At 53.7% G+C, this 19500-nt stretch overlaps 2 protein-coding genes across 2 annotated transcripts; both read right to left on the reverse strand.

The window, feature by feature from the left end:
- Positions 1-3065: 3065 nt before the first annotated feature.
- On the reverse strand, positions 3066-8483 carry LOC140264576 (rho GTPase-activating protein 32-like). Its single transcript, XM_072360430.1, has 10 exons — positions 8433-8483; positions 8167-8248; positions 7542-7685; positions 7005-7107; positions 6712-6844; positions 6369-6451; positions 5898-6005; positions 5488-5633; positions 3460-3667; positions 3066-3225 (listed from the first exon to the last, which is right to left on the reverse strand). Exons 1-10 carry the CDS (start codon positions 8481-8483, stop codon positions 3066-3068), a joined length of 1218 nt encoding a protein of 405 aa, XP_072216531.1.
- A 3670-nt stretch (positions 8484-12153) lies between these two features.
- LOC140264577 (rho GTPase-activating protein 32-like) lies at positions 12154-17571 on the reverse strand. The gene is made up of 10 exons (XM_072360431.1): positions 17521-17571; positions 17255-17336; positions 16630-16773; positions 16093-16195; positions 15800-15932; positions 15457-15539; positions 14986-15093; positions 14576-14721; positions 12548-12755; positions 12154-12313 (listed from the first exon to the last, which is right to left on the reverse strand). Exons 1-10 carry the CDS (start codon positions 17569-17571, stop codon positions 12154-12156), a joined length of 1218 nt encoding a protein of 405 aa, XP_072216532.1.
- Positions 17572-19500: the final 1929 nt, after the last annotated feature.

Here is a 19500-nt window from a genome sequence, read left to right on the forward strand (position 1 = left end):
AGACTTCATCCGGCCCCTGGGCGACATAACGCTTAATAACATGGGCTGCCGCAATCGCTGGCACGTTGAAAGATGACTCCGCACGCACCAGCTGCGGCTTCCACATGTTATCAGCCTGCAAAACAGAGCACAGGCTGTGGTCAGGAGCTGAGGACAAACCAGGAGGATTTCAAGGTGAGGAGCACATCTGCAGAGAAAGCTGCAGGAAATGCGCTCCCTCCTGATCAGGAGCACTTCAGAAGGAGCTGCACTTCTCATCACAGTTGTTTCTCTTCCTGGCGTGCAGTGCCAGGCCATGCCAAGATGCATCTCTCTCTACCCAGACTCATCAGCAATGGCACTGGCGCAGACAGGTGGCCAGGCCCTTTTTGGCCCATTCTTTCCTGCAGGAGAGCACATCTGCGGCTCCCTCTGCTGGCTCAACACAGAGAACAAAGACAAGCCAGAGCTTCATACTGTACCTCCGTGCCCGCCACCTCGGGCTCACATCTGATCTCGCTGCATGCGTTGCCCATCCCAGCAGGTGTGACAAGCTGGAACAGAGAAGAAACACACGTCTGTTTTCTCTATTCACCCAGCACAGTATGGAGGGACTTCTTCAGAACTACCCTTGCATACTCTGCGGCATAGGCAAGTGTTCGAGAAACTACCCCTTGCTTCAGTAAATTCAAACGTGACAGCCTATTAGGCAGCGCTGTACCAAGTTGCTATCCCTCTGCCAGCAGATGGGGACTCTGGCACAGAGCAGCAGATGCAATCACCCAGAGCACTCTGACAGTGCGATAGCAGGGCATTAGACAGCATCCTTCTGAGGGCTGAGCTGGAGGGCAGTGAAGAAACCCACGGCATGTAAAACGACGTGGTGGGACAAAAGATGGCACGTACCTGGCAACGAGATCACCTCAGGCTATCTGCAGCAGTTCCTGGTCACTCTGCTCAGATCTTATGAGAGCAAAAGCTGCACCAAGGCAGTGGGCGGAGGGTGGGCAGAGGAGAGAGAAAGAGCAGGTCAGTGAGCAGGGCTAAGACAGCCATGGCCTAACGCACACAGCACAACCGTCCCATCCACTTGCTGCAAGACATGCTGAGTCTCAGGCTACGTGATGCCTGTCCACCCAGCAACCTTACTCTGCTTCCATAATTGAGCAAAGAAGACAACGGAAGAAGCATGGGACAGGTGCCACCTTTATGGACACCCCCTTTGGAATGTGTGTACCAGGGGAAGATTATGTCTGACGGTCAAGAGTAAGCAATATGGTGCTTTGAGCGCTGACAGCCAGCACTTCTCAACACCTCGCTGCCCACCCGTCCATCCCACGCTGGCTCAGCTTACCTACAGGATGCTGCGCACGATGGTACTCAAACAAAGGCACTAAACGCACAAGAACAACAAGAAAACCAACCACTCCGAACTCCTACTCGCCCACAAAGGAACACAGAACGCACCGCTCCTCCCCTCATTCCAGCCGCTTATGACATCACCAACGGCCACCAGCCTGGTCCACCATGACCCCCCACAAGGGGGGGAGGCAAGACCACGGGGTCACATCTGATTCCAACACGGCACCACAACATTGCAGAACTCAGTGTGGGGTTGGAATTATGTCCTGGTGTGGCAGCACATTGGGAGGTGTTTGGGCACAGCTGAAGAGCTGACAGACACCTGACGTTTCCAAAGGAGGGTGCCATATTCACTCTCAGCATTTTTTTGTCCGTGTACAGCTCCAACCCTTTGCACACCTCTGTGCACGCACATATATGTGCACGCTCGTCCTTGCACACATACCCACTGACATGCACAGACCAGAGCAACCCCACTGCTTTGTACACACATGAACACAAACGTGTGTAACAGCACCCATGCACAAATACACACACACGCGCATGCACACAAACTCGTGGAACCCCACTGCTTTGCACAATCCTGTGCACACTCACGTGTGTCATGCACTGATTTCCCAGCCACTCCTCGTGGGGTCTCTTACCAAGGACGGGAGTGCAGGGGAGCAGCCAGAAGCTGTTTGCATTCCCTGCTGTCTGCTGGGCAGGTTTGTTGGCGATGCTTGGGTTGCTTTGCTTTCCCTTGGGAGGTGGGAAGGAGCTTTGTATGGAGGCACATCCCGTGCCAGAGCATCCCGATGGCACGCGTGGGATCAGCAGGTCTGTCAGAGAAGTGGGTGAGGTTGCACGCCAAGCTGCAGCAGAGGAAGGGAGGAGGTCCCAGCACAGCTCTGCACCACGCTCTGCCACGCTGGGCAGCTTGTTCCTGGCTCAGCAGTGCCATCAGACAAGAAGCAGGGAAGGAAAGCAAGGATGGGGATACCATCAAGCGCAGTTGGTGCATGACTGTGCAGACCCGCAGACCCAGAGCTTGTGGGTTGTTTCTGTAGCATTTGTGTGCTGTAGCTGAGCAAAAGGTTCTGCTGCTTGATTCTTCTTCTGAAAGAGCTGCCTACAGGTAAATGTCTGCAGGGATGGAGGATGTGACAGAAAGCATTTGTCTCCACATCAGTGTAGTTACACTTGGTCTAGAGAGTGAGAGAAGCAGGCAGCACTGCCTGACATTGGTCAGGGTGAGCTCCTCCTGCCACAGCGCCATGATGGCAGGGCTGGAGATGATCTGCAGAGCCAGCTCAGAGGTGGGAGCCAGGAATGGACATGGCAGGAGGACAGAGGTGTTAGGGAGCAGCCATGACGTCCAAGAGCATCAGAAGGCCCTGAAAAGCATCACAAAGCCGCAGCCAGGAAGCTTGGGGTTGTCATGAGCAGCATCCAGGATGCTAGAAATTATTTGCTCCCTTACAAAATGGTAGCAGAGCTCCTGCTGCAGGAGTCCCAAAGCTAGGCAAAATGGGAACACACGCAGAGCTCTGCTGCACTCACCCCACAGCCAGAGAGCTGCAAGCTGAGCTGTCTTGCTGTTTCTTGCACTCATCCCAATCTCTGCGAATGAAGACTCGGAATGCAGTCAAGGCATTGATTGAGCATGAGCATGCCTTTATTCAATAGGAGAAAGGAGGGGGTGTGAGGTATGGAGGAAGGATGGGACTCGTCCTCTCCTGTCATCACGAGAGTGGCTCAGAGCTTGTGCTGTTCCCTGGAGCCTGGGACTGGTGGCCCGATTCTACACCCCCTTCCAAGAGGCTCGGCTGCTCCTCAGTAACGCTGACCTGGTCCTGCTTGGAGGTGTCGCTTTCGGGGCACTCAGGCTGTGCTTGGTCTGGGCTGTGTTGCAAAGGCACTGGGCCACAGTCCTGGCTGGTGAGCCTGGCACTTGGAGCCTGGCACTGGTGGTCTGAATCCACGCCCACCTCCAGGAGGCTCGGCTTCTCCTCACTGATACTGACCTGAGCCTGCATGGTGGTGCTGCTGTCAGGGCACTCGGGTTGTGCTGGGATTGTGCTGTCCTGGGACCCCTGCACTGGGTCCCAATCCAGGCTGGTGCCTGTGGTGTCTTGCAGGCTCAGGTCAGCAGCTTCAGTAGGGACGGGATGAATCAGGGCTTGAACAATGATGACCTCCTTTTCTCTGTCGTTCCTGTCTTGTAGAAGGCTGTCTTCCGAACTGCAGTGACTTGTGCTTCTTAACAGCTGTCCATTGATGGAAGCACATGATGCTCCATCGTCACTTGCCCTGGGTCCTCGGGGTTGACAGGGGCTCAGTTCACCTAGGAAGGTGTAGACAGGTGTTACTGTCAAACATTCGCAAGATGAATCATGAAAGAGGTTCTTGACATTTGGCTATGTAGTGGTGGTGGGCAGAAGCAAATAGGCTTCTAGCAACAGTGTCACTGTCTTGAAAGTGATCCTCGTGCAGGTCCAGCCCTTGTGTTGACAAGAGACTCGTTTGGGAAAGACAGGGGTGAACCAAAGATGTCAGGCACGGGCTTGAATGCCAGAAGGAGGTACAAGCCCACTGAAAGCATGAATCCTACCTGTGCTGCTGACAAGCAGTGTTTTGAAAGCTGGATTTGTACCCTTACCTGCCAGGACCATGACTTCTGTTTCTGAGGGCTCCCTGGCACTGTGCTGCAGTTGGTGTTCAGCCATAGGCGATGGTTTGCCCAGGCAAAAGCAGGAACACCAACTGCCAGCTGGTGATTCCCTCCTTTTGCTGGGAGAACTTGGTCTGGAGAGAGAAAACAGAGCATGCTGTCAGTCACGGTGCAGGGTGAGGGAAGAGCTGCACTGAGCGCTTCCAACAGTTGCCTGTTCCTGGCCCTGCCTGCTTTCTGCTGAAACACAGCTTAGAAACGCGCTCTGTTTCAAACAGCAGAGGACGCTTCCATTCCTACAGCTCAGCCCTCAAGTCCTGCTGGCTAGATTCCTCTCAACGATATCAAGCAAGATGCGGAGCATGTGAGCAAAGGCTCCACAGCCGGACAGGACAGGAGCTGGCAGGCGTTAACTGCTTTATGAGGAACCGTGCAGCCATAAGGGAAGCTCAAAAGCATTTCTGACTCTTACTGCTAATACCTCCTTGGCCTCAGCTCACTGCCATCTTTAATTTCTAATGCCAGCAAGTCTAACCAACAGCTCTGCTTACAGGAGAGGTGCAGTTGGTATCAGGCACGTGGCCCTGAAATCTGGAAAACACTAATATTTCCAGGTACAGCCAGCACAGGCCAGGATAGACGCCAGCGTGGCTTTCTGCATCTGGTGACTGCCTGCCCAACCAGGAAGGAATGGCACCCTTGTGTGGCTCCACTGAGCCTGTTGGGCAACTGTATGTTAGTTGAGTCCTTGGAGACATCATGGATAAAAATAAACCAATAAAACCCACCCGACCAAAGATGATAGGGGCTGGAAAGGGAAGTCCTCTTTACCTTTCAGGTGGAAAATCAATGACTGTGTGGAAGTTCCCTGGCACAGCTGCGGGGCCTTCCTCCACTTCTATCTCTATATCCCTGTACTGTGTCACAGCGGGAGAGCTGCTCTGGCCTCTCCGCTGAGCCTGTGCCTCCTGCACCGTGAGCAGCTTTGTGGATGGAGGATGCACCCACACAGACTTGGGCGCAGCCATAGAACTGTGCCCTGCAAGGGAAAACCACAGGTAAGAGGGAGGATCAGAAAGCAGCAGCACAGCCATCCCAGTTCTGCATTTCTCTCAGACTTGCTTATCCGATGTATGTGCTCAGATGTATGCTTGTGGCAAAGAACACAGCCATAATTAAGAGTAGCTCACTGCATCAAAACAGGCAAACAAAAACCCTAGAAAACCTAGGGGGCAGGGAACTCAGAAAGCTTTGTTGCCACATTTCAATCAAGCTTCACCTGCTTGCAAAACATCTTAACAGCTGTGACGGTTTTCTCCATGTAAGTTATGGGTTTGGACACTCGGGATCCAGGAACGGAGCACCATATTCTAATCTAAGCCCAGAAGCCTGCTGTCTCCTCAACAGCAAAAGCATTTTCAAAGGTCTTGGAGAAGGCCTGGATTGGATCAAGGTGTCAGATGAAGATCAAGCTAATGGAGGAAGACTCTCACCTGCTCCCTCTTCCACGGCTGGTGTGGATTTGGAGTGGAAGAGGCTGTCTGTGTGGCTGATCAGGAACTCCACCACAGCTGACTGTGTCTGCAGCTCCGTGCATGCAGCTTCTCCGCTGGTGCAGGCAGACTGGCTCTGCGGGGATCTGAAGAAAAGGCAGATCTTACAAGTCATTTCCCCAAGATCGTTTCCCCAAGTCTGAATTTCTGTAGCCAAAAACTGACAAGTTGGGCTCTGGAGACTTCCGCAGTGGGCAATCAGCGATGCCACTGACGAAATTCTCCTGGATAAGCAGGGACACAGCAGTCCCAGCTAAACAAGTGACTAGAAACTGTCATCTAGAAATTGTGCCTTGGGGGCTGGGGAGAGCAGAAGTAAGCATCGTGTTGAAACGGAAAAAGAAGTTTACCTTAAGAGGTTTGGAGCCCACACTATCGCTAAGTTCTGAGCATGCATGTTGGTCACGGAGCAGTTCCCAGCCAGAGACGCCAAGTGTTTCATTAAGTACTCCAGCGTCCTGGAAAACAAGAGGGGCAGATGTTCAGCACCAAAAAGCAAGCCGTGCTGCAGTGCACAAAACAAACCTCACTTCATGCTGGTTGTTGTCATTGCTACCGTCCCTGAATATGAAGTAGGTAAAACATTCTCACTGCCACCACGCTGCAGCACCAAGCCCCAGCACAGCACAGCCGCAGCCATCGGCTGCACCAACTGTGCCCCCATGCCAAGGAACTGACTCAGTCAACCAACCCGACGCAGCCTTCAGCCGCTTCAGCGTGCACAGGCATGATGCTGCCAGCGTGAGGCAACACCTGGAATCGCATCATGGCCCTCTGAAAGGCAGCAGGGCTGAGCTCAGCAGACCGAGCGCAGCACTGACCTGTAGTGAGGAGCGGGCAGCTGCTGGATGGTGTCCTGCATTCTGAGCAGCCGCTCCTCCTCCGTGGCAGCACAAACAGCGTCCTGGAAAAAGGCAGGAAGGGATTCAGACACCAGGCGGGAATAGCAAAGGGAAGGGAATTCTCGCAAGCATTGCAAATAGCTTAAATAAGCACCTCCTGGCACCACCAGAAGTGGCATCAGCCAGAGGCAGGAGGTGGCAAAGACATGCCTCATGGGGCTAACAGAAAGAAGACCTCGGAGCTGGGGCACTGCTGCAACCATCAGCCAGGACGCCCAGGGAAGAGGTACGTGTCATTTCCAAGACATTGCCCTGAGCTTACCGAGAACTTGCCATACAGCTGCTCGGTCAGCAGAGGGTTTGGGAGCTCCCTGAAGTACATCTTGCACAGGGAGCTCACGCTGTGAATGTCTCGGACGCTGAGCTCGGGAACCTGCTCCGACTCGAATTCATGGCTGCAGAGAAGGACACAGGATTGAGCAGAGGGCTTTGAGAAAGAGGAAAGCAAGTCCAAAGCCACACAGAATACAGTCAAGAAAAGGAAGGGGTTCCTCTGAACGCCCGCAGCATGGCACGTGCCCCTGCTGACAGCTGTGTCAGTCGCAGCACTCTTACCGTAGTCGCTGGATCCTGGACGCCACGCCAGACAGGCGGTAGATCCCCTGCACCACGCCATGCTGCTCGATGAACTCAGCGCAGCTCTGCAGGACCTGGGGGACTACAGAACAAGAGCCAGCGGTTAGCTTAGCTTCTGACTCAAGTCCTGGGTCAGGCCCTGCTCTTCTCACATCCCACCCAGTAAGCCCAGCCGGGCCACCGCTTGCTTCCTCCTTAGAGGAGAAAGCTGGCAGAGACAGCTGTGAGGAAACTGCACAGAGACGTGTTCTTGGCTTTCCAGAAATGCCACCACCTAGCAACAGCCTGGAGAAAGTAATTCTGGCAAAATCACAGACACTGCAAGTCCCATCACAGCTCCCTGGGGAATGGAGGAATCCAATCTCACGACCAGAAGAGCTAGGAAAAGGCTGCAGGATGCTCTCTTTGGCCAGAAGGCTTCCTACGTTTTCAGACTGAAACAATTGTTGGATATGATCTCCCTTTCATCTTTAGATGCCCAGCGGAGGGAGATCTCAGCAATGGGCTGTTCCTTACCATCACGGCCAGAGCGGAGAAGGTGCTCCCCCAGTTCACACCCAAACACCCCTTCCTTCGCCGGCTCCGGCTGCTCCGATCTCCTGGGGCGAGCCTTCACCACCGAACGAAGGAAGGTGCTGAGCTTGCCCCGTTTCTTCGGCACTGCAAAGAAACAAAACAAAGAAACCAGTTCATTTCAGGCTTGGCTCAGTTGGACGAGGCTGAGCTTAACGCCTTCGACCGAGCACGGAACATCGGGAAGAACATTCCCAACAAGGACACGCAAGAACGGATTTTTCCCGTCCCTGCACGTGCCCAAGGCCAGGTCAGAAGGGGCCCCGGACAGCCTGCTCTCGACTCCTGCTAAATGCGCAGGCTGGGCACCCAGACTGAGGCAGGGGCCTTGGAGCCTGAGGATGATCCTTTAGGCACCTTCCAATCCCAAGCCATTCCAGGAGGATTCTGTGACTTCCCCAAGCCCAACAATAAACACAGTGGGATTGGGACAGATCTCTGCGTGTTCCCATGGACCTTAATGCAGTCCTGTTGCTAAGCTTGCTAAACTCGGGCATTAACGAACGCCCTGAAAGCCACGCTCTGACCCCATTTTACTAACCCGCATTGTCAAATGTAACATGTGTACCTGGCTTTGGCAATGAATTGATGAGGGACTCGGGAACTTTTCCACTGATGAGCTCCACGCACTCACCAGGGAAAAACCCAACCTGTAACAAGAACAAAAAGAGAGGAGGGCATTAGCCTGAGCCCAGAGCCAAAGGGAATGTCCCCTGAGAGTGACACAGGGCAACCGTTTGCATCCGGAAGCCATCCTGTGCAGGCAGAGCAGCTCCAAGCTGAGATTCCTGACTCTACTGAAGTTGGGCTCTCTAGTCGAAAGCGTGTGCCTACCTGAAAGCCAAGCTTGCCTCTCCACCAGGGGCTCAGCTCCTTTGGTGGCATAGAAATAATGCACACCAAGTCTCCCACCTGCAAGAGATTGAAACGTCAATCCCAGCTTCAGCACAGCTGGCAGGAAAGCACAGCTCAAATAACTGCCTTCTTCTGCGCCACAGAATATCCTAAAGCTAGACAGCAATTGCACCAATGCAGCCCCAAGGCATTTTCCCTTCTAAAACTGAACTTGGAGGTACAAGAGTCACACAACATACACAGTACTGCTGTGCAGTAGGAAACAGGTCTCAAAATCAGCTGGCTCTCTGCCAAAGGCTATGCAAGAGCTCCACTTTAACCACGGGCATCAGTTAGCAGGGCTTCCTGAACACATCTGCACACTTCACACACCCGTCTGCTGTTGCTCAGAGACCAGGCTCCCATACTGGGCAGGATCTGCTTGATTACAAGGTTCAAATGCCCAATCCAACCATACTGGAGAGATGGCTGAACTCCTCCTGACCCAGCGCAAGTCTAAGCTGGAACCGAACCTTCGAAGCTTCACCTCGTGAGACATTCTGAAGGTGTCTGAGAAGATTCCTGAGCCGTTCACACCCTAGACTACTCTCCCGTGCATGACAACAAGGAACGCCTGGAACTGCTTACCTCCAGGGAGACTTCATCCGGCCCCTGGGCGACGTAACGCTTAATAACATGGGCTGCCGCAATCGCTGGCACGTTGAAAGATGACTCCGCACGCACCAGCTGCGGCTTCCACATGTTATCAGCCTGCAAAACAGAGCACAGGCCGTGGTCAGGAGCTGAGGACAAACCAGGAGGATTTCAAGGTGAGGAGCACATCTGCAGAGAAAGCTGCAGGAAATGCGCTCCCTCCTGATCAGGAGCACTTCAGAAGGAGCTGCACTTCTCATCACAGTTGTTTCTCTTCCTGGCGTGCAGTGCCAGGCCATGCCAAGATGCATCTCTCTCTACCCAGACTCATCAGCAATGGCACTGGCGCAGACAGGTGGCCAGGCCCTTTTTGGCCCATTCTTTCCTGCAGGAGAGCACATCTGCGGCTCCCTCTGCTGGCTCAACACAGAGAACAAAGACAAGCCAGAGCTTCATACTGTACCTCCGTGCCCGCCACCTCGGGCTCACATCTGATCTCGCTGCATGCGTTGCCCATCCCAGCAGGTGTGACAAGCTGGAACAGAGAAGAAACACACGTCTGTTTTCTCTATTCACCCAGCACAGTATGGAGGGACTTCTTCAGAACTACCCTTGCATACTCTGCGGCATAGGCAAGTGTTCGAGAAACTACCCCTTGCTTCAGTAAATTCAAACGTGACAGCCTATTAGGCAGCGCTGTACCAAGTTGCTATCCCTCTGCCAGCAGATGGGGACTCTGGCACAGAGCAGCAGATGCAATCACCCAGAGCACTCTGACAGTGCGATAGCAGGGCATTAGACAGCATCCTTCTGAGGGCTGAGCTGGAGGGCAGTGAAGAAACCCACGGCATGTAAAACGACGTGGTGGGACAAAAGATGGCACGTACCTGGCAACGAGATCACCTCAGGCTATCTGCAGCAGTTCCTGGTCACTCTGCTCAGATCTTATGAGAGCAAAAGCTGCACCAAGGCAGTGGGCGGAGGGTGGGCAGAGGAGAGAGAAAGAGCAGGTCAGTGAGCAGGGCTAAGACAGCCATGGCCTAACGCACACAGCACAACCGTCCCATCCACTTGCTGCAAGACATGCTGAGTCTCAGGCTACGTGATGCCTGTCCACCCAGCAACCTTACTCTGCTTCCATAATTGAGCAAAGAAGACAACGGAAGAAGCATGGGACAGGTGCCACCTTTATGGACACCCCCTTTGGAATGTGTGTACCAGGGGAAGATTATGTCTGACGGTCAAGAGTAAGCAATATGGTGCTTTGAGCGCTGACAGCCAGCACTTCTCAACACCTCGCTGCCCACCCGTCCATCCCACGCTGGCTCAGCTTACCTACAGGATGCTGCGCACGATGGTACTCAAACAAAGGCACTAAACGCACAAGAACAACAAGAAAACCAACCACTCCGAACTCCTACTCGCCCACAAAGGAACACAGAACGCACCGCTCCTCCCCTCATTCCAGCCGCTTATGACATCACCAACGGCCACCAGCCTGGTCCACCATGACCCCCCACAAGGGGGGGAGGCAAGACCACGGGGTCACATCTGATTCCAACACGGCACCACAACATTGCAGAACTCAGTGTGGGGTTGGAATTATGTCCTGGTGTGGCAGCACATTGGGAGGTGTTTGGGCACAGCTGAAGAGCTGACAGACACCTGACGTTTCCAAAGGAGGGTGCCATATTCACTCTCAGCATTTTTTTGTCCGTGTACAGCTCCAACCCTTTGCACACCTCTGTGCACGCACATATATGTGCACGCTCGTCCTTGCACACATACCCACTGACATGCACAGACCAGAGCAACCCCACTGCTTTGTACACACATGAACACAAACGTGTGTAACAGCACCCATGCACAAATACACACACACGCGCATGCACACAAACTCGTGGAACCCCACTGCTTTGCACAATCCTGTGCACACTCACGTGTGTCATGCACTGATTTCCCAGCCACTCCTCGTGGGGTCTCTTACCAAGGACGGGAGTGCAGGGGAGCAGCCAGAAGCTGTTTGCATTCCCTGCTGTCTGCTGGGCAGGTTTGTTGGCGATGCTTGGGTTGCTTTGCTTTCCCTTGGGAGGTGGGAAGGAGCTTTGTATGGAGGCACATCCCGTGCCAGAGCATCCCGATGGCACGCGTGGGATCAGCAGGTCTGTCAGAGAAGTGGGTGAGGTTGCACGCCAAGCTGCAGCAGAGGAAGGGAGGAGGTCCCAGCACAGCTCTGCACCACGCTCTGCCACGCTGGGCAGCTTGTTCCTGGCTCAGCAGTGCCATCAGACAAGAAGCAGGGAAGGAAAGCAAGGATGGGGATACCATCAAGCGCAGTTGGTGCATGACTGTGCAGACCCGCAGACCCAGAGCTTGTGGGTTGTTTCTGTAGCATTTGTGTGCTGTAGCTGAGCAAAAGGTTCTGCTGCTTGATTCTTCTTCTGAAAGAGCTGCCTACAGGTAAATGTCTGCAGGGATGGAGGATGTGACAGAAAGCATTTGTCTCCACATCAGTGTAGTTACACTTGGTCTAGAGAGTGAGAGAAGCAGGCAGCACTGCCTGACATTGGTCAGGGTGAGCTCCTCCTGCCACAGCGCCATGATGGCAGGGCTGGAGATGATCTGCAGAGCCAGCTCAGAGGTGGGAGCCAGGAATGGACATGGCAGGAGGACAGAGGTGTTAGGGAGCAGCCATGACGTCCAAGAGCATCAGAAGGCCCTGAAAAGCATCACAAAGCCGCAGCCAGGAAGCTTGGGGTTGTCATGAGCAGCATCCAGGATGCTAGAAATTATTTGCTCCCTTACAAAATGGTAGCAGAGCTCCTGCTGCAGGAGTCCCAAAGCTAGGCAAAATGGGAACACACGCAGAGCTCTGCTGCACTCACCCCACAGCCAGAGAGCTGCAAGCTGAGCTGTCTTGCTGTTTCTTGCACTCATCCCAATCTCTGCGAATGAAGACTCGGAATGCAGTCAAGGCATTGATTGAGCATGAGCATGCCTTTATTCAATAGGAGAAAGGAGGGGGTGTGAGGTATGGAGGAAGGATGGGACTCGTCCTCTCCTGTCATCACGAGAGTGGCTCAGAGCTTGTGCTGTTCCCTGGAGCCTGGGACTGGTGGCCCGATTCTACACCCCCTTCCAAGAGGCTCGGCTGCTCCTCAGTAACGCTGACCTGGTCCTGCTTGGAGGTGTCGCTTTCGGGGCACTCAGGCTGTGCTTGGTCTGGGCTGTGTTGCAAAGGCACTGGGCCACAGTCCTGGCTGGTGAGCCTGGCACTTGGAGCCTGGCACTGGTGGTCTGAATCCACGCCCACCTCCAGGAGGCTCGGCTTCTCCTCACTGATACTGACCTGAGCCTGCATGGTGGTGCTGCTGTCAGGGCACTCGGGTTGTGCTGGGATTGTGCTGTCCTGGGACCCCTGCACTGGGTCCCAATCCAGGCTGGTGCCTGTGGTGTCTTGCAGGCTCAGGTCAGCAGCTTCAGTAGGGACGGGATGAATCAGGGCTTGAACAATGATGACCTCCTTTTCTCTGTCGTTCCTGTCTTGTAGAAGGCTGTCTTCCGAACTGCAGTGACTTGTGCTTCTTAACAGCTGTCCATTGATGGAAGCACATGATGCTCCATCGTCACTTGCCCTGGGTCCTCGGGGTTGACAGGGGCTCAGTTCACCTAGGAAGGTGTAGACAGGTGTTACTGTCAAACATTCGCAAGATGAATCATGAAAGAGGTTCTTGACATTTGGCTATGTAGTGGTGGTGGGCAGAAGCAAATAGGCTTCTAGCAACAGTGTCACTGTCTTGAAAGTGATCCTCGTGCAGGTCCAGCCCTTGTGTTGACAAGAGACTCGTTTGGGAAAGACAGGGGTGAACCAAAGATGTCAGGCACGGGCTTGAATGCCAGAAGGAGGTACAAGCCCACTGAAAGCATGAATCCTACCTGTGCTGCTGACAAGCAGTGTTTTGAAAGCTGGATTTGTACCCTTACCTGCCAGGACCATGACTTCTGTTTCTGAGGGCTCCCTGGCACTGTGCTGCAGTTGGTGTTCAGCCATAGGCGATGGTTTGCCCAGGCAAAAGCAGGAACACCAACTGCCAGCTGGTGATTCCCTCCTTTTGCTGGGAGAACTTGGTCTGGAGAGAGAAAACAGAGCATGCTGTCAGTCACGGTGCAGGGTGAGGGAAGAGCTGCACTGAGCGCTTCCAACAGTTGCCTGTTCCTGGCCCTGCCTGCTTTCTGCTGAAACACAGCTTAGAAACGCGCTCTGTTTCAAACAGCAGAGGACGCTTCCATTCCTACAGCTCAGCCCTCAAGTCCTGCTGGCTAGATTCCTCTCAACGATATCAAGCAAGATGCGGAGCATGTGAGCAAAGGCTCCACAGCCGGACAGGACAGGAGCTGGCAGGCGTTAACTGCTTTATGAGGAACCGTGCAGCCATAAGGGAAGCTCAAAAGCATTTCTGACTCTTACTGCTAATACCTCCTTGGCCTCAGCTCACTGCCATCTTTAATTTCTAATGCCAGCAAGTCTAACCAACAGCTCTGCTTACAGGAGAGGTGCAGTTGGTATCAGGCACGTGGCCCTGAAATCTGGAAAACACTAATATTTCCAGGTACAGCCAGCACAGGCCAGGATAGACGCCAGCGTGGCTTTCTGCATCTGGTGACTGCCTGCCCAACCAGGAAGGAATGGCACCCTTGTGTGGCTCCACTGAGCCTGTTGGGCAACTGTATGTTAGTTGAGTCCTTGGAGACATCATGGATAAAAATAAACCAATAAAACCCACCCGACCAAAGATGATAGGGGCTGGAAAGGGAAGTCCTCTTTACCTTTCAGGTGGAAAATCAATGACTGTGTGGAAGTTCCCTGGCACAGCTGCGGGGCCTTCCTCCACTTCTATCTCTATATCCCTGTACTGTGTCACAGCGGGAGAGCTGCTCTGGCCTCTCCGCTGAGCCTGTGCCTCCTGCACCGTGAGCAGCTTTGTGGATGGAGGATGCACCCACACAGACTTGGGCGCAGCCATAGAACTGTGCCCTGCAAGGGAAAACCACAGGTAAGAGGGAGGATCAGAAAGCAGCAGCACAGCCATCCCAGTTCTGCATTTCTCTCAGACTTGCTTATCCGATGTATGTGCTCAGATGTATGCTTGTGGCAAAGAACACAGCCATAATTAAGAGTAGCTCACTGCATCAAAACAGGCAAACAAAAACCCTAGAAAACCTAGGGGGCAGGGAACTCAGAAAGCTTTGTTGCCACATTTCAATCAAGCTTCACCTGCTTGCAAAACATCTTAACAGCTGTGACGGTTTTCTCCATGTAAGTTATGGGTTTGGACACTCGGGATCCAGGAACGGAGCACCATATTCTAATCTAAGCCCAGAAGCCTGCTGTCTCCTCAACAGCAAAAGCATTTTCAAAGGTCTTGGAGAAGGCCTGGATTGGATCAAGGTGTCAGATGAAGATCAAGCTAATGGAGGAAGACTCTCACCTGCTCCCTCTTCCACGGCTGGTGTGGATTTGGAGTGGAAGAGGCTGTCTGTGTGGCTGATCAGGAACTCCACCACAGCTGACTGTGTCTGCAGCTCCGTGCATGCAGCTTCTCCGCTGGTGCAGGCAGACTGGCTCTGCGGGGATCTGAAGAAAAGGCAGATCTTACAAGTCATTTCCCCAAGATCGTTTCCCCAAGTCTGAATTTCTGTAGCCAAAAACTGACAAGTTGGGCTCTGGAGACTTCCGCAGTGGGCAATCAGCGATGCCACTGACGAAATTCTCCTGGATAAGCAGGGACACAGCAGTCCCAGCTAAACAAGTGACTAGAAACTGTCATCTAGAAATTGTGCCTTGGGGGCTGGGGAGAGCAGAAGTAAGCATCGTGTTGAAACGGAAAAAGAAGTTTACCTTAAGAGGTTTGGAGCCCACACTATCGCTAAGTTCTGAGCATGCATGTTGGTCACGGAGCAGTTCCCAGCCAGAGACGCCAAGTGTTTCATTAAGTACTCCAGCGTCCTGGAAAACAAGAGGGGCAGATGTTCAGCACCAAAAAGCAAGCCGTGCTGCAGTGCACAAAACAAACCTCACTTCATGCTGGTTGTTGTCATTGCTACCGTCCCTGAATATGAAGTAGGTAAAACATTCTCACTGCCACCACGCTGCAGCACCAAGCCCCAGCACAGCACAGCCGCAGCCATCGGCTGCACCAACTGTGCCCCCATGCCAAGGAACTGACCCAGTCAACCAACCCGACGCAGCCTTCAGCCGCTTCAGCGTGCACAGGCATGATGCTGCCAGCGTGAGGCAACACCTGGAATCGCATCATGGCCCTCTGAAAGGCAGCAGGGCTGAGCTCAGCAGACCGAGCGCAGCACTGACCTGTAGTGAGGAGCGGGCAGCTGCTGGATGGTGTCCTGCATTCTGAGCAGCCGCTCCTCCTCCGTGGCAGCACAAACAGCGTCCTGGAAAAAGGCAGGAAGGGATTCAGACACCAGGCGGGAATAGCAAAGGGAAGGGAATTCTCGCAAGCATTGCAAATAGCTTAAATAAGCACCTCCTGGCACCACCAGAAGTGGCATCAGCCAGAGGCAGGAGGTGGCAAAGACATGCCTCATGGGGCTAACAGAAAGAAGACCTCGGAGCTGGGGCACTGCTGCAACCATCAGCCAGGACGCCCAGGGAAGAGGTACGTGTCATTTCCAAGACATTGCCCTGAGCTTACCGAGAACTTGCCATACAGCTGCTCGGTCAGCAGAGGGTTTGGGAGCTCCCTGAAGTACATCTTGCACAGGGAGCTCACGCTGTGAATGTCTCGGACGCTGAGCTCGGGAACCTGCTCCGACTCGAATTCATGGCTGCAGAGAAGGACACAGGATTGAGCAGAGGGCTTTGAGAAAGAGGAAAGCAAGTCCAAAGCCACAACAAATACAGTCAAGAAAAGGAAGGGGTTCCTCTGAACGCCCGCAGCATGGCACGTGCCCCTGCTGACAGCTGTGTCAGTCGCAGCACTCTTACCGTAGTCGCTGGATCCTGGACGCCACGCCAGACAGGCGGTAGATCCCCTGCACCACGCCATGCTGCTCGATGAACTCAGCGCAGCTCTGCAGGACCTGGGGGACTACAGAACAAGAGCCAGCGGTTAGCTTAGCTTCTGACTCAAGTCCTGGGTCAGGCCCTGCTCTTCTCACATCCCACCCAGTAAGCCCAGCCGGGCCACCGCTTGCTTCCTCCTTAGAGGAGAAAGCTGGCAGAGACAGCTGTGAGGAAACTGCACAGAGACGTGTTCTTGGCTTTCCAGAAATGCCACCACCTAGCAACAGCCTGGAGAAAGTAATTCTGGCAAAATCACAGACACTGCAAGTCCCATCACAGCTCCCTGGGGAATGGAGGAATCCAATCTCACGACCAGAAGAGCTAGGAAAAGGCTGCAGGATGCTCTCTTTGGCCAGAAGGCTTCCTACGTTTTCAGACTGAAACAATTGTTGGATATGATCTCCCTTTCATCTTTAGATGCCCAGCGGAGGGAGATCTCAGCAATGGGCTGTTCCTTACCATCACGGCCAGAGCGGAGAAGGTGCTCCCCCAGGTCACACCCAAACACCCCTTCCTTCGCCGGCTCCGGCTGCTCCGATCTCCTGGGGCGAGCCTTCACCACCGAACGAAGGAAGGTGCTGAGCTTGCCCCGTTTCTTCGGCACTGCAAAGAAACAAAACAAAGAAACCAGTTCATTTCAGGCTTGGCTCAGTTGGACGAGGCTGAGCTTAACGCCTTCGACCGAGCACGGAACATCGGGAAGAACATTCCCAACAAGGACACGCAAGAACGGATTTTTCCCGTCCCTGCACGTGCCCAAGGCCAGGTCAGAAGGGGCCCCGGACAGCCTGCTCTCGACTCCTGCTAAATGCGCAGGCTGGGCACCCAGACTGAGGCAGGGGCCTTGGAGCCTGAGGATGATCCTTTAGGCACCTTCCAATCCCAAGCCATTCCAGGAGGATTCTGTGACTTCCCCAAGCCCAACAATAAACACAGTGGGATTGGGACAGATCTCTGCGTGTTCCCATGGACCTTAATGCAGTCCTGTTGCTAAGCTTGCTAAACTCGGGCATTAACGAACGCCCTGAAAGCCACGCTCTGACCCCATTTTACTAACCCGCATTGTCAAATGTAACATGTGTACCTGGCTTTGGCAATGAATTGATGAGGGACTCGGGAACTTTTCCACTGATGAGCTCCACGCACTCACCAGGGAAAAACCCAACCTGTAACAAGAACAAAAAGAGAGGAGGGCATTAGCCTGAGCCCAGAGCCAAAGGGAATGTCCCCTGAGAGTGACACAGGGCAACCGTTTGCATCCGGAAGCCATCCTGTGCAGGCAGAGCAGCTCCAAGCTGAGATTCCTGACTCTACTGAAGTTGGGCTCTCTAGTCGAAAGCGTGTGCCTACCTGAAAGCCAAGCTTGCCTCTCCACCAGGGGCTCAGCTCCTTTGGTGGCATAGAAATAATGCACACCAAGTCTCCCACCTGCAAGAGATTGAAACGTCAATCCCAGCTTCAGCACAGCTGGCAGGAAAGCACAGCTCAAATAACTGCCTTCTTCTGCGCCACAGAATATCCTAAAGCTAGACAGCAATTGCACCAATGCAGCCCCAAGGCATTTTCCCTTCTAAAACTGAACTTGGAGGTACAAGAGTCACACAACATACACAGTACTGCTGTGCAGTAGGAAACAGGTCTCAAAATCAGCTGGCTCTCTGCCAAAGGCTATGCAAGAGCTCCACTTTAACCACGGGCATCAGTTAGCAGGGCTTCCTGAACACATCTGCACACTTCACACACCCGTCTGCTGTTGCTCAGAGACCAGGCTCCCATACTGGGCAGGATCTGCTTGATTACAAGGTTCAAATGCCCAATCCAACCATACTGGAGAGATGGCTGAACTCCTCCTGACCCAGCGCAAGTCTAAGCTGGAACCGAACCTTCGAAGCTTCACCTCGTGAGACATTCTGAAGGTGTCTGAGAAGATTCCTGAGCCGTTCACACCCTAGACTACTCTCCCGTGCATGACAACAAGGAACGCCTGGAACTGCTTACCTCCAGGGAGACTTCATCCGGCCCCTGGGCGACGTAACGCTTAATAACATGGGCTGCCGCAATCGCTGGCACGTTGAAAGATGACTCCGCACGCACCAGCTGCGGCTTCCACATGTTATCAGCCTGCAAAACAGAGCACAGGCCGTGGTCAGGAGCTGAGGACAAACCAGGAGGATTTCAAGGTGAGGAGCACATCTGCAGAGAAAGCTGCAGGAAATGCGCTCCCTCCTGATCAGGAGCACTTCAGAAGGAGCTGCACTTCTCATCACAGTTGTTTCTCTTCCTGGCGTGCAGTGCCAGGCCATGCCAAGATGCATCTCTCTCTACCCAGACTCATCAGCAATGGCACTGGCGCAGACAGGTGGCCAGGCCCTTTTTGGCCCATTCTTTCCTGCAGGAGAGCACATCTGCGGCTCCCTCTGCTGGCTCAACACAGAGAACAAAGACAAGCCAGAGCTTCATACTGTACCTCCGTGCCCGCCACCTCGGGCTCACATCTGATCTCGCTGCATGCGTTGCCCATCCCAGCAGGTGTGACAAGCTGGAACAGAGAAGAAACACACGTCTGTTTTCTCTATTCACCCAGCACAGTATGGAGGGACTTCTTCAGAACTACCCTTGCATACTCTGCGGCATAGGCAAGTGTTCGAGAAACTACCCCTTGCTTCAGTAAATTCAAACGTGACAGCCTATTAGGCAGCGCTGTACCAAGTTGCTATCCCTCTGCCAGCAGATGGGGACTCTGGCACAGAGCAGCAGATGCAATCACCCAGAGCACTCTGACAGTGCGATAGCAGGGCATTAGACAGCATCCTTCTGAGGGCTGAGCTGGAGGGCAGTGAAGAAACCCACGGCATGTAAAACGACGTGGTGGGACAAAAGATGGCACGTACCTGGCAACGAGATCACCTCAGGCTATCTGCAGCAGTTCCTGGTCACTCTGCTCAGATCTTATGAGAGCAAAAGCTGCACCAAGGCAGTGGGCGGAGGGTGGGCAGAGGAGAGAGAAAGAGCAGGTCAGTGAGCAGGGCTAAGACAGCCATGGCCTAACGCACACAGCACAACCGTCCCATCCACTTGCTGCAAGACATGCTGAGTCTCAGGCTACGTGATGCCTGTCCACCCAGCAACCTTACTCTGCTTCCATAATTGAGCAAAGAAGACAACGGAAGAAGCATGGGACAGGTGCCACCTTTATGGACACCCCCTTTGGAATGTGTGTACCAGGGGAAGATTATGTCTGACGGTCAAGAGTAAGCAATATGGTGCTTTGAGCGCTGACAGCCAGCACTTCTCAACACCTCGCTGCCCACCCGTCCATCCCACGCTGGC

The sequence above is a fragment of the Excalfactoria chinensis genome, chromosome Z (assembly GCF_039878825.1).
Source record: "Excalfactoria chinensis isolate bCotChi1 chromosome Z, bCotChi1.hap2, whole genome shotgun sequence".
Classification (NCBI taxonomy): Eukaryota; Metazoa; Chordata; class Aves; order Galliformes; family Phasianidae; genus Excalfactoria; species Excalfactoria chinensis.

What these genes read in the sequence shown, in the direction of transcription:
- LOC140264576 (XM_072360430.1), bottom strand. Translation starts at nt 8,483, where the DNA reads ATGCCACCAAAGGAGCTGAGCCCCTGGTGGAGAGGCAAGCTTGGCTTT. An exon ending in CAATTCATTGCCAAAGCCAG is followed by an intron (nt 7,686 to 8,166) that starts GTACACATGTTA and finishes GTTTCTTTGCAG; the next exon opens with TGCCGAAGAAACGGGGCAAG. An exon ending in CTGCCCGCTCCTCACTACAG is followed by an intron (nt 6,006 to 6,368) that starts GTCAGTGCTGCG and finishes CTTGTTTTCCAG; the next exon opens with GACGCTGGAGTACTTAATGA.
- LOC140264577 (XM_072360431.1), bottom strand. Translation starts at nt 17,571, where the DNA reads ATGCCACCAAAGGAGCTGAGCCCCTGGTGGAGAGGCAAGCTTGGCTTT. An exon ending in CTGCCCGCTCCTCACTACAG is followed by an intron (nt 15,094 to 15,456) that starts GTCAGTGCTGCG and finishes CTTGTTTTCCAG; the next exon opens with GACGCTGGAGTACTTAATGA. An exon ending in GAAGCTGCTGACCTGAGCCT is followed by an intron (nt 12,314 to 12,547) that starts GCAAGACACCAC and finishes TTTGCAACACAG; the next exon opens with CCCAGACCAAGCACAGCCTG.